The sequence below is a fragment of the Coloeus monedula genome, assembly GCF_965178545.1.
Source record: "Coloeus monedula genome assembly, chromosome: 3".
Taxonomy (NCBI): domain Eukaryota; kingdom Metazoa; phylum Chordata; class Aves; order Passeriformes; family Corvidae; genus Coloeus; species Coloeus monedula.
In genome coordinates, this window is record NC_138783.1 from 101,091,187 (window position 1) to 101,104,154 (window position 12,968).

Sequence of the window (12,968 nt, forward strand, 5' to 3'; positions counted from 1 at the left end):
TACCGACATTGCTCTTCTACATTTTCTGACATCTTCAACTATCTTTTCTTTTAGTTTCTTTTTTCCAGTTTGAGTATAACTCTAGAGTATGTGATTTCCTTGTTTCTCAGCAAGGAACAACAAGTTATACTAGTGTTTATTTTAATTCATTGCTTTAATTATTTATTCAAGGTGTTTGGCATTAGATAATGCATTTTATTGAATAATTGTTTTTATTGATCTCAACTGCCATCGTATCTAGAATATACTATACAAAACTAAACAAAATTCTGTGTCAGCATGTATGGTAGATCTTCTCTGTCCAAAGTATGTCCACCTATGACAAAAATCTGAGTAGGGGAGAAACTGTTGGGAGAATAGAAGTGCTAACAAAGCAATAGTTGCATTATATTAATATCAGTATATCAATTGCCTTTGTCCAGACTAGGCTGGCAAACAAGAGCTCTGCTAGAGGCAGGGTTTCGTTGTGGAAGACAGCAGTGTCACTTTTCCTGCACCAAAAGATGCTGTGAGCATCCCAGCAAGTGGACTTTCCTTCAAATCCATAAGCAGTCACTCTCCAGTCCAGCTTTGGATTGATGGTTTGTGACAGCAGAGCTGCACGTTGCTCGTTCAATCATCAGTGCAGTTTTAACCTGGGCACAAAATTACACTTCTGCAAAAATAGCCCTTAGATGTGCCATGAGTTTTTGTTGACTTCTGGGCTAAATTTAAGGTGCTCTACCACTTAAAATGAAGAGAAGTAGCCCAGCACAAGTTAACTCAAAACTTTCTCTTCTCATGGAGCATGAGATGTCTGCTGCATCTAGTCTAGAGAAAAAAATTATTGAGTAAAGTAATGATTGTTGCTTTCTAACATAATGTCAGCAAAAGCAGAAATTAAAAATAAGCCATCAGAAGACAGAATTTCTTTTCTAAATGAAAATTTATTCAGCGTCTCTGTAAAAGAAAGAAGAGGAAACCAACAAGGCTTTGTTATGTGAATATTAGAATTACATTTACTCCCTGAAACATCCTTTTCAATTGCTAGATCATATTGTTAATCTCTGTGGTACACTGAGACAAATGAACGGAATAACATCAATTTCCAGGGTTTGAAAAGTTGCCTTGTAATATCCTTCAGTTTTTAACCTTTTTTTTTTTCGTTTCCACTACTGAAATAAAAATTCGAGAGACTATGTGACTGTGTCAAGGAGTCTAAAAAAGTGCTGTAAATTCAGTAGAGCATAGAAAGTTTCTTTTATTCTAATTCAAATTATGTAGAGGAACATAAGAGACCTGTACAGAGAAGTACTTGAGATGTTGTGTTTATTTTTTTTCTCTCTCCCAAGTAAGTGAACTCTGAATTCAGTTTGACCATCCATATATGTTTACAAAAATTTTGAAGTTATTTTAGAAAACAGAAGGGTGTTGTTCTTACATTTAGCAATGCTTAAATTAAACTTTATATGAACATGTATGCTACCATAGCAAAATTATGATGTCTCCATTTTTGAAGGCTGATCATAAGAAATGACAAAGTAATTGGAATACATTTCATAACAATTTCTAGGTCTCTGGTGGCTGCCTCAGAGAACTGGCTCATGCCACTGTTTCAAAGCATAGTCTGTCATCATTGGGTTGAAATTTTTGGAATGGTTAGAATTTACCAGGTTGTGGATTTTTTTCTGCAGCCTTGGTGTTTTGTTACAGTCCAGATTCCTGGACGTCCTCAATAAGAATGTCAATGCAGAGGACGAGTGAACCCAAACTGACTGCATGGGTTTAACGTACCTGAGCATTGTGGGCAGTGGACAGCTGTTGTGTGGCTACCAGGTCTGTGCATGGACAGCTGCAGAATGGGAGAACAGAACTGCACTTATCTCGCTTAGAAGCTGTCTGAAAGGACTTGCACAAAACGCCCATGGAAATGCCATTTAAAATTCATTGCAGTCCGATGGAAACAGGCAGAGTCTGACAAATACACACAAGAAATTTTCAGGAGAATACAACTGATCTTTCCATGGTGAGACCAACCTCTTCTGTAAATATTTTACTTTGCTAGTATTGTATTAAAGCTCCATAGAACTATTTCTGAAGATGTGTCATCAATAGACATCTTGGGGCTGGCTCATATTCATTTTCTTCATTAGACTTTGAAAACTAACGTTTCCTCAGAGCTTTTGAGACTTTGGCAGTTAATGATAGAAAAACTAGCACTGGAACGTTGGCCTGGATGAGTGACCTGAGAGACCAATATTATCTCATTTTGTCTGCCTTTGATCCTTTAAAACTAATGTGTAGAAAGTCTAATTAGAAGAGGACAGCTGAACAATTAATTAATAGGGGAATAAGCATTAAATTTTTCTTCTTGGCTGTGTGACATCTTCATGCAGCGTGAAGTAATTGACATGGTGATTGTGTTGGCAGTGGCATGCCAACAGTTGGACTTGGTGAAAGTCTCAGTCCATCAGATACACACACAGGCTCATCCGGGTCTTGGTTTGGTTGTTTTTTTATACACTGACCAAAATGAGCAAATACTGCTTCTGCTGGATCAGACAACTCCAGTGTTAGTAACTCCCAATATGTTCTCTGTTTGTCATGAAGTTTAACTCCAAGGGTGCTCAGGGATTGAGGGAGGCCATCATAAATCTGGGTAAGTAGGAGAATGGTTGTCTAAGGAAGGCATCTCTGTCAATGTCAAGTTTTCTGCATATCACCAATACTTAGAGGTGCACTCAAGAATCAATTGAAGGCCAGTGCAGTAAGGAGCAGGTAACATTGCTCAGCAGTTAGACAGCAGTGTAACACTGCTGCTGGTATTCATGTAGTCTTGCTAAGGTACTCTTGTACAGTACACACAGGTATTTACTGTTTGATCAACATTTTGATAACTCAGTTACAAAGTTTTAACAGCCTTAAGATTGAAAATATGAGCAACTAGAAAACTTGGAGTATTTGTGAGAGGAGGGTTTATTTTGACAAGAGGTAAATATAGTCATCATACAGCATTGAAATTCAAGATCAACAACTTTATAGGGCTCCGCTTGCCACAGTGCTAATACAGGAGGAAACTGTGTGAATTTGGTACATGTGAAAGCTTGACAGATGAACAGCCTTAAAGAACAAGAGGCTTTTTTATTCTCAAAGCCTTTATTGCAGAGGTATCTGAGATGGCATCTCCTGTATGAAAGCCCACCAGTGTGCCACAGCCCTGATCTGAAGGGACCGCTTCAGTCGGAGGAAGCGAGCGTAATTCAGCCTGCAGACACATTCACTCCTTGACCCCTTACGGAGACTGCCAACAAGGGTTCCAATTAGTGCCAGCAGCAGACTGTGACAATTTTAAAGATTGACTTTCACACCATGCCAGACCTCTAAAATAAATAACATTTATACAAAACACAATTTGCTTTGACAGTAATTTTCAGTGTGCTATTATTGAAGTTATTTATGTTTGAATCTGAGCATCTTTTTCGCTCAGCTGATTCTGCTGCTGTTTGATCCTGCAGTGTTGTAATAATCCCATCCTTAGTGTTTTATACTTTATGTGGTAGTGGTTGTTTCAAGCATTGATTACTTACACAGTTTTTAGGGTTCAGACATTCAATCAGGAATCTTGCAAAATTCCCAAGTTCTTGTGCAGGTTGCTTCTGCTGTTGCAAGCCCTCACATATTTGATGGCAGACTTTAATGACTTTGTGAAGCAGCAGTCTATGCAAATTAAACTGTAGGGTTCAGGAGTTCACAAGTTGAAGTTGATTGGATGCCAAGAGTATTTCACTGCATTGACAGCTAGGCTAAGGACAGGTAATATCATTGACATCAGCAGCCACAGCTTTCCAAGTGTGATTGTGATGTCTCTGCCTTCTGATACCAGGGATTATAATGCACCATCCTGATCTCCAAAAATAAGACCTGAACACCATGATCTTTGTTTTCTGTGCTCTGTCATCTCCAGAAAATGGTATCCAGCTGATGCTCATCTCTTAAGTTGTTCTTCATATATCTGAAGCCAAATCTTGGCACCTTGGCCTCATATCCTCATCTTCTCTAACTATATTTCATGCACTGTTACCTGTCCTCCCTAAACTGGGACCCCAGACCTCACCTCTGTGGTGATGTACCTTATTTCATGAGCCTCCTGGTATGCTTCTTGCCTGCTGTGTTCCTGCAACTGTCTTCTGAGATGGAGCTGGGGATGTACTGCCATGTGAGGTATACCCTGCCTTGCCTGTGTGGTGTGATGGCAGGAATGCCCATCTCTCGCTGTGTATGGGATCTTCAGAGAGAATTCCCAGATGTCAGCTGAACAGGCAGAGACTGAAATCCCGTTACCACTCTTCCAGCAGTTGGTTCTGCCAGGTAATGGCAACCTCTTGAGAAAGTATAATTTTCTGTGTTCCCTTAAATTTTTTTTTGGAAAATATCCTCTTCCTAGGCTTGGAGAGCTCTCATGCTTTACCTGCTGCTAAAACAGTGATTATCTATGGGTAGATGTAATTAAAAGACCAAAGGGGATCTGCCCAGAGTAGCATGGCTTCCAGCTTGGTGTAATCTTTTGTACTTGTCAATTAGAGTCATGGAACCATTGCCTGTAGTTTATGTGCTGCAGGGTTACCTTTGGAAATGGAAAGGGAAGAGCCCCACATACCATGGCTCTTGCTGGAGGAATTGTCTGGTGCAGAGGGCTTTTAGCTTGAGTGTTTGTGTTTGCACAGCACTGCTTCTCTTGTGACAAAAACAGCCCTGGGGAAAGGCACGCCCTTCTTAAAGCCTTTATCCCTGGATCCCGTCACATTGTTTCACAGGTATCCATGAATACTGAGTTTGTTTGATAGTTTATCAAGGTTCCCCATGTCAACTCAGGCAGGTTGGCATCATTACAGGACCTCAAGGCTCACTCTGTGTGTGCTGTGTGATAACAGCTGAGAATAAGGAAACCCTTAAATTGGGTCTACTCTGTCCCACCAAGGTCCTTCCAGAAGATGTCTCCAGCCCTGGAAATAAATCTGCCTGGATCTATGGGATCCCTTCCACAGGAACTGTTGCTCATGATAAAAGCCTGGGGAAGTGAAATTTGTAGCTTCCCTAGGTGAAGATAAATACTGTAAAACAGGTTTTATGTAAAAATGTATATACAGCTCAAATAAAAATGATTCTTAGTTGGAACTAAATTATTTTAAGGTCCCTTCCAACCCAAACCTTTCTCTGATTCTGTGATTCATTCTATGAAATAATTAAAAATGCACTACAATAGAGTGATTTTGCAAACTCTTTGCTCATTAATAGTGTGTTAATGTTCATAATATTGAAAGACATCCAACCATTGAATGATTTTTCTCTAGCCTAGACAATAGAATTTGAAGATAATTTCTACTTTCCTTAGCTTTGAATAGGGCATTTGAGGTAACCTCTTACATTTTGTGGTTAGATTTTGACCCATTGATTTCCATTTCCTTCAAAAACATAGTGTAAACATGCTGCAGATCATGGCATCAAACTCCACAATTGTGGAATTCAGACCTTTCTTATCAGTAGTGAGACCCAAATTGAAACAGATGATTTTAAAATAGCTGAGAAAAAGTCTTTCAAAACAAGAGTTTCAGAATTTAATGTTCATTGCAAATGAAACAGCCAAGTTATGGTTAGAAGATTTTTTCTGAATTGTGTTCCCTGAAAATTGTATCATTTATTATAGCTTTAACTAATTTTTTATTTGTTCATCTTTAGTGGGAAAGAAACAAAGTATACCTCTAGTATGTAAAATTGCTAAAAGCTTTAAAATTAGCATAAACAATTTTTCATTCTTCCTTCTTAAGAGCAGTGTATGTATTTTTCCTACTTATATGCTATATTTGCTGTAGGATGCATATGAATAACAGACCCACTTATTCTATTTGGCTCCCCCAAGTCCTTCATCTGCCTTTCCCCTTCCTCTCTTCCAGCTAGCAAGAAGCAGAAGAGAGGCAGTGATTTCCAGCCTCAAGTTCACAGAAGCTGGCATTGTAGCTGAATGTTAATGCCTCATGTAGCTCAAGATGCCTGATACTTAGTAATGCCACTTTAACCTTTATAATAGACATAATTTGATTCTCAAACCATCTATATTCTCTCCTTGTTGCAGCCTAAGTAGCTGTGAGGAGTAGTGAAAACAGACAAATATAATCACCACACAGGACACGGAGAAGGACAGAGAGATGAATCACAAGTTCTGATCAGAGTTTTTCAGATTTTAGCCTTGTTACCACTATTTGATTCTAATGTCAGGAAATGAAAGAAACATAAAGATATTTTGTTGTGATGTTGGTGTTAGCTGGTCAGATGGCAGAGCACTCAAAAAGTCAGCAGCTTGTTTTCTAAGGTGGTATTGCAGATGTTTGGCCTTGAGTGACTCTAAAAGAGCACAGAAATAATTAGGTAGTTGTTAAATGAGTATGAAAGGTAATAAAATAACTGTAATAGATGCTTTTTTTTTTTTTTAAATTTAGTCACATTTTAGATGAGGAAAGACATTTCAGGGTTAAACTAAGACTGCAATTAGTTTTTTTTTTAGCCTTTGCCACTATGTTTCAGGTATTGTTTAAAAGAAGTAGCTCACGTTTCAGTGTGATGATGTACCTTGTTTCTGTAAACATAACTGTCTGTATGTTCTACTGTCATGCACGGACATCCATTTGTCCACATACATTTAAGCTACAACTCACCGAGATCGCATGGTCAGTGATTCCATTGTTTTTCCATTCTCATGACATATACAATACATGGTTTAATTGAGAGTCTCAAGTGCTGTGCAAGGTTTATTATATAGATTTATAGGATATGCCAGTCGTACCGGAAGTAAAAAAGATGAGCTGTCCTGCGGAGTTCTGTCATCATTAGTTGAGAAAGATTTAAAACAAGCAGTGGAGGGAGTCATGACTGAGTACTGCAGATCAAAAAAGCTGATGATTAAATACTACTTTTGTAACTGTGCTGTGTTTTGTATGTAGCACAAGTTTTATAGGAAGTGTTCACTCTAATGGTGAGGGATTTGTGTGTAGTGCTTGACACCAACTTTTTGAATGTTAACATGCTTGTGTCCAGATACTCCAAAGGGCCTTATTATAGCCTCAAATGTTGAATATGTGATGCAGAATTTAGCATCCTTCCAATGCAAGCGTTTATCCTGTAAGAAAGTCTTGTCCACAAAATATGTCTTTTGACCTTTTGGTTTAAAAAAAAGCACTTGCTAATCTAGGATGAATCTTGCCTAGCCTGACACCTGGACAGGTTTAATCCAAGAATAATGAAGAGCCAAAAAACATTTTCAGGAGAATCTGATTTTTGTTTTTAAAGACAACTGTCTAACGTAGCTGGACTGCAGGAGACAGTGGTGGTGGTAATCATACACAGCATGAGAAACATAAAGTAGTGGGTTGAAAGTAATTGAAAAGGTCACTTGGGCATGGTGCAGTTATCCCAGGGCTGCAGTTTGTCCCAAACCAACAACTGTGAGCTTTTCTGTCTACTTGTAGGCCTAGGTTAATACAGCAGTCACAACTGGATAGATAGCACAAAGATGCTGTGAAATTCTTGAAATAGATTACATTTCTTGACATGCATTTGTAGATTCCCAAAAAATGTGGTAATGGTACAAATATCTAATAAGAGAAGTAAAAATTGAAGCTCTAACTAATTTTTCTTTAGTTAACTGATACTAGGTCAGACTTTGCCCTTACATGACTGATGACTTTGATAAAAGTCGAATTTGTTATCCCTGTTGGCATTCAGTGGTATGTTGACTTCATCAAGTAGAGGCTGGCTTTCCAGACCAGTTTTCTGCCTTCAGTTTCTCCTCCTTTTTTTTTTTTTTGCCTTTTGGCTTTGTATTTGCATATGTGTGAATATGCCTATAAGGTGACCCTGTATAAGACCAATACAGTATGATTTTTTTAGTTAGTTCTGCTTAACAGGTCAAGCATACAAAATCAATTCCATGTCAATTTAGCCATGTAGTAAGTCACGTAAATAAATAATTTGTGTTTGAAAGTAGTAAAACCAAGAGAAATTTAATTCCATTTCAACCAAATGCAACTGACCTCTTCTTAGTTAGTATCACCCACTGCAACTATCTGATCAACACATAATACATGAGATACTGACTATGATTGGCTTTTCTTCCTTCTTCTTCACTTAACCTTTACTTTTCCCCAGTTATGCACCAGCCCCAACGACCCACCAAGAGTCAAAATATATGTATCATTTGACTAGACCACTTGGTCACATCAAGATTCCTAATAATTTCTTCTCTTTATCCTATAAATTGGTTGTGGAATTTTAGAGCTGTTCAGATGTTTTCCATTTACTAGTTTAGTCCTAAAGAAGAGATGTTTAAATGGAAAGAAAAACCTTTCCTTAGCAATACTGTAAAAATTTAAAAATTCTAGTGGGGGAATTCACCAAAGCTTAGTCTTTTCCCACCCATTTAAAAAGGTGAGCTAGAAAAGAAATGGTGGCTAAATTTTGTTCTCATTTTTGCTTTGAAGAAAACACTGCTGTCTTCAAATAGATTTGGCTTGAAGTGTACAAGAGCTAGATGGTATAAAAAGTGACTTGCATTTGTAAAGTAGGTAAAAGAAATTCATAGACTACAGATGCTGAACTAATACGATTAATCAAAGGTTATTTCATTCTTGCTAGAGACAATCATTATTGCAGCATGCAGGTTTCTCTGGTGAAGCAAAAAGTTTGTAGCATAAAGTGCAAAGTTAGGCCAATTCGTTAGATTGGAAAAAACTTCTTTCTTAATATCTATTGTTATTTTGACATATTATTAATCTCTGTACTGCTCTGCTATGTCACTGTAATAAACATTTTGCCATATTACTGCAGTTTTCTCCATTAAAAAGAAAAGCTGGTTATCTGTAGTCAGTAAAAGTATGACTCTTTACTTGATTTTACTTTTTTTTTCTTTTTATAGAAGCTGCAAAGAATCGATCCTCCTTACTGTTGTTCAACCTTACCCTGTAAGTATTGTCAGTGTTTTCTGAATTAGTTTCCTAGCAACATAGCAGCTTCTTTTTCTGCCCATATTCTGTTTGTGTCCCTACCTTACCTGTGCAATAAAAGTAAGTAAGTGCAATAAGAGCTGTGTCTATTAAAGGTGCTGTTTAAGATGGCGTTACTGTGTCCTGAACTCAAAGGCTTCATTAGTAAGCTAAAAAATAACAGTGTCTTTAAACTCATACCAGGAAGAATGACAGAGCAGAATGCTGAGTTCTGCTTTGATTTCTTGTTTGTTGCAGCTTCTGGGTTTTTCTTGATTCTGCCTTGGTCCCACAGAGTTACACTGCTGTAGCAAACCAGCTGTACCTTATCTAAGGGAGGGCTCTGTCTGCATCTCTGGCTTGTGGAGGTGAGGGGAGAGCAGAGACAGACGGGCAATTGTGTGAGGTTGCCTTGAGGGCACTGGGAGAAACTGCAGCCCACTTCAGAGCTGGTTGATGTGACATGCCTTTGCAACTCAGTGGTTTGTGGGAGTTTGTGACAGGTTCATGACGTGTCAGCTCAAACCCATCTCCCATGAAAAAAGGGGAGAAGCCAAGCCAGGGGAGGAAGCTCATCTGTCCATGCACAGCCATGTGTACATTGTGGGCTACTGAGGGGCCTCAGCCATGCATCAGGAGTAATTCAGATTCAGCAGGTCCATTTGGCTCCCTGCTGTCTAGCCTGATACACAGCAGTTTTCATTATCAAGGGATAATTGCACCCTTTTCACGCAAGAATAAGAGATGAGGTGGATTTGACACAAAGACTTGAAAACAAGTTTATCTGATGAAGCTGCCAAAATGTATGTCTTGCAAATGCAACTTGGCCAGTGCTGTGTGTCTTTGTACTAGTCATTAGCATTTCTGGTTAGTTTTGAGGTGGCCACACATTTACTTGTCCTGCACCTTTTCTAGAAGCCAGTCTGCACTGCACCCAATTTGTGGGGGAAAAGCATGCATTCCACAGCAAAAACAGGCAGGGCCTGCCACCCTGCAGTAACACGACTGTCAGGAAGGTGATCTGGGATCAGGTCAATATCAGTCACCTTAAATGAAAACGCAGGCCTGGTCTTACTAATTAAAAAAACCTTTAAAACTTGCTGTTTTAGGTCACAGTGGTTTAGGTCACAGTGAATATGTATAATACGGGGGAAAAGAAATCCCCAGCCACTTTTCTTTTTTATGCAAGTTTCATCCATTGACAGACTTAATTCTTGTCTATAAATGTCAGGTGAAGAAAGGGCGTTTGTTTTAGTGCAGCTTTGTGTAGTCCTTAAAAGTGGACAACAAAGTGTAGCACTACATCTGGGAGGTGCTGTGACCTGTTATTTTGCTGGTCTGAGAGCAAGCCTGTATGTACTGAACGTAAGGGAAGCTGAAACCCAAATAAATTGTGCACTCCATGTTCCATGGAAGAGCTTACAGCACAGGTACTCCTCCAGCCTTTAACCTGAAAAAGAAAGAAAGTCATGACCTGGTATCTTTACCAGGGACAAGTCCTGCCTGACCAATGTAGTGGCTTTCTATGATGCAGTGACTGCATCAGTGGACAAGGGAAGGGCTACAGCTATCTTTTATCAGGGCTTCTGTAAGGCCTTTGACACAGTCCTCCACAACATCCTTCTCTCTAAATTGGAGAGACAGATTTTTTGGGTTGTGGTCAACATCTAAGATGTTGTCCCATTGGACATCAGTGACAAATGGTGTCCATCAGGGGTCTGTAATGGGACCAGTATTATTTAATATCTTCATCAATGACATAGACAAAGGGATCAGGTGCATCCTCAGCAGATTTGTAAGTGATACCAAGCCAAGTGGGATGGTTGACACACCTGAAGGACAAGAGGGACTTGGACAGCCTCAAGAAATGAGCCCATGGGAATCTCCTGAGGTTTAACATGACCAAGTGTAAGGTGGCTCATGTGGGTCAAGGCAATCTCTGGTATCAATACAAGCTGGGGGATGAACAGATCAAGAGCAGCTCTGCCCAGAAGTACTTGGGGGTGCTGGTGGGTGAGAGGCTGAACATGAGCCAGTAACATGAACTTGCAGCCCAGAAAGCCAAACATGTCCAGGGCTGCATCAATAGCAGTGTGACCAGAAGGATGAGGGGGATGATTCTGCCCTTTTATTCCACTCTCAAGAGACCCCACCTGGAACACTGCATTCAGCTTTGGCATCCCCAGCACAGGAAAGACATTGACCTGTTAGAGCAAGTCCAGAGGAGACCACTAAGATGATCAGAGGGATGGAGCACCTCTCCTACGGGGAAAGGCTGAGAGAATTGGGATTGTTCAGCCTGGAGAAGAGAGGGCTTCAGGGTGACCTGATTGCAGCCTTCCAGGACCTGGAGGCAGCCAACAACAAAGTTGGAGAGAGACTACTTACAAGGCATGTAGTGACAGGACAAGGGGCAGTGGCTTCGAACTGAGAGTAAGCTAAGATTAGATATTAGGAAGAAATTTTTTACTGTGAGGGAGGTGAGGCACTGGAACAAGGTGCCCAGAGGAGTTGCAGATGCCCCATCCCTGGAAGTGTTCAAGGCCATATTGGATGGAATTCTGAGCAACCTTGTCTAGTAGAAGGGGTCCCTGTCCATGGCAGAGGGCTTGGAACTAGGTGATCTTTGAGGTCTCTTTAATTCTGTCAGTCTGTGATTCACAGCTATTTGTTCAAGCTAAGGATGGCACTGAAACACATTTCTGTCAGCTGTTTGGACTGATGTGCCGATTTTGTACATGAATTTGTATTGCCCCACTCTGGTATGCCTGTCAGAGTCCCCTGGTTCTACCTCAGCAGACAAAGCACTTGTGTTTTTGGGGGTCATGGACATTTAAGCTCATGTAGGCATGAAGATCATCTCCCCAACAATGTGCACAGAGCAGTTAGAAGATGAGATTGATGTATGCATGTTGGTGCTAGCTTTAATTGGCCCATTTTTACCCCCGAGTTGGGATGCTTAGTGAAATGAACTGGTTCAGAGGGCCTTGACTGCAGGACTGTTGCATGCGGCAGATCTTGTCTGTGCAATATATTTGTATCTCCCTACCTGTCCAGACCAGGGTCTTATTGATTCATAGCATCCTTCCATTACCATTTCCAAGTTTTTCTGCAGTGGAAACAAGGGTGTCTGTAGGGATGTGGAGTAGATGCCAGTGTGTGCAGCCAAGTTTTGGCCCTGGCGTGGTGCAAGACCCCTCAGTCTATGCAAACCTTGGGCTGCAGTTGCCTTGGTACTTCTGAGTCACTTTGAACATCTGGTCCATGCTGGCCCTCACAGTGCCACAACATTGCTGTCAGTAGTGCCTGAACTTTGGCATCTCTTTCAGCCTTGCAAGCCCTGGGTGCGTCTGCACTCCAGCTGTGTGCCTGTCCTGGTCTTCTGTGCAGGGGATCCTCTGACAAACGCTGTTTGCCTTACTGTTTGGGAACAATATGGATCTCTTCAAAAATTATTATGCACATGTATTTTCCCTATTTCTTTAATTTTGCCTCCTCCATGTTTTCTTTTACTATTTTGCCAATTAAACTGGAATGATGAAGTAGAAACCAGGCAAAAGAAAATAAGAGCTTTTAAATAAAGACTGAATTTCTTCCCCATTCTTGGCAGAAATACATGTCTGCAAACATTTCATCGATCTCTTTTCTTGATGGTGATTTTCCTTCTACCATTGCATGAAAAATATCTGCCAAGATGGATTACAAGAGTGCTATTTCTTAATTGGTTTTATTTGCGCTATTTAGAGTGTGTTTTGATTTTACATTTAAGTAACCATCCTTTATGATTGCAGGTGAAAGTAGACCTAATCTAGATTTATAGTACTCTGTAGTTCACTTAGTACTCTTTGAAAGCTTTTGCAGATCCTTTTTGCTTAAATGTATTCAGTTTTGTTTAATGCTTAAACACATTAAAACACATTAAAATTTCATTTTAATTATGACCAAGCCAAAGCATTA

The 12,968-nt window shown here is 39.9% G+C and overlaps 1 protein-coding gene across 2 annotated transcripts in view; it reads left to right on the forward strand.

Moving 5' to 3' along the window:
- FRMPD4 (FERM and PDZ domain containing 4) overlaps positions 1-12,968 on the forward strand; it is a gene marked incomplete at both ends in the record, with an annotated part of 407,102 nt that overhangs the window by 367,490 nt on the left and 26,644 nt on the right. For both annotated transcript variants that reach the window (XM_082278916.1, XM_082278917.1), the window contains one exon: positions 8,945-8,990. In XM_082278916.1, coding sequence (XP_082135042.1) covers positions 8,945-8,990 — 46 coding nt within the window. The remainder of the gene's footprint in view (positions 1-8,944; positions 8,991-12,968) is intronic.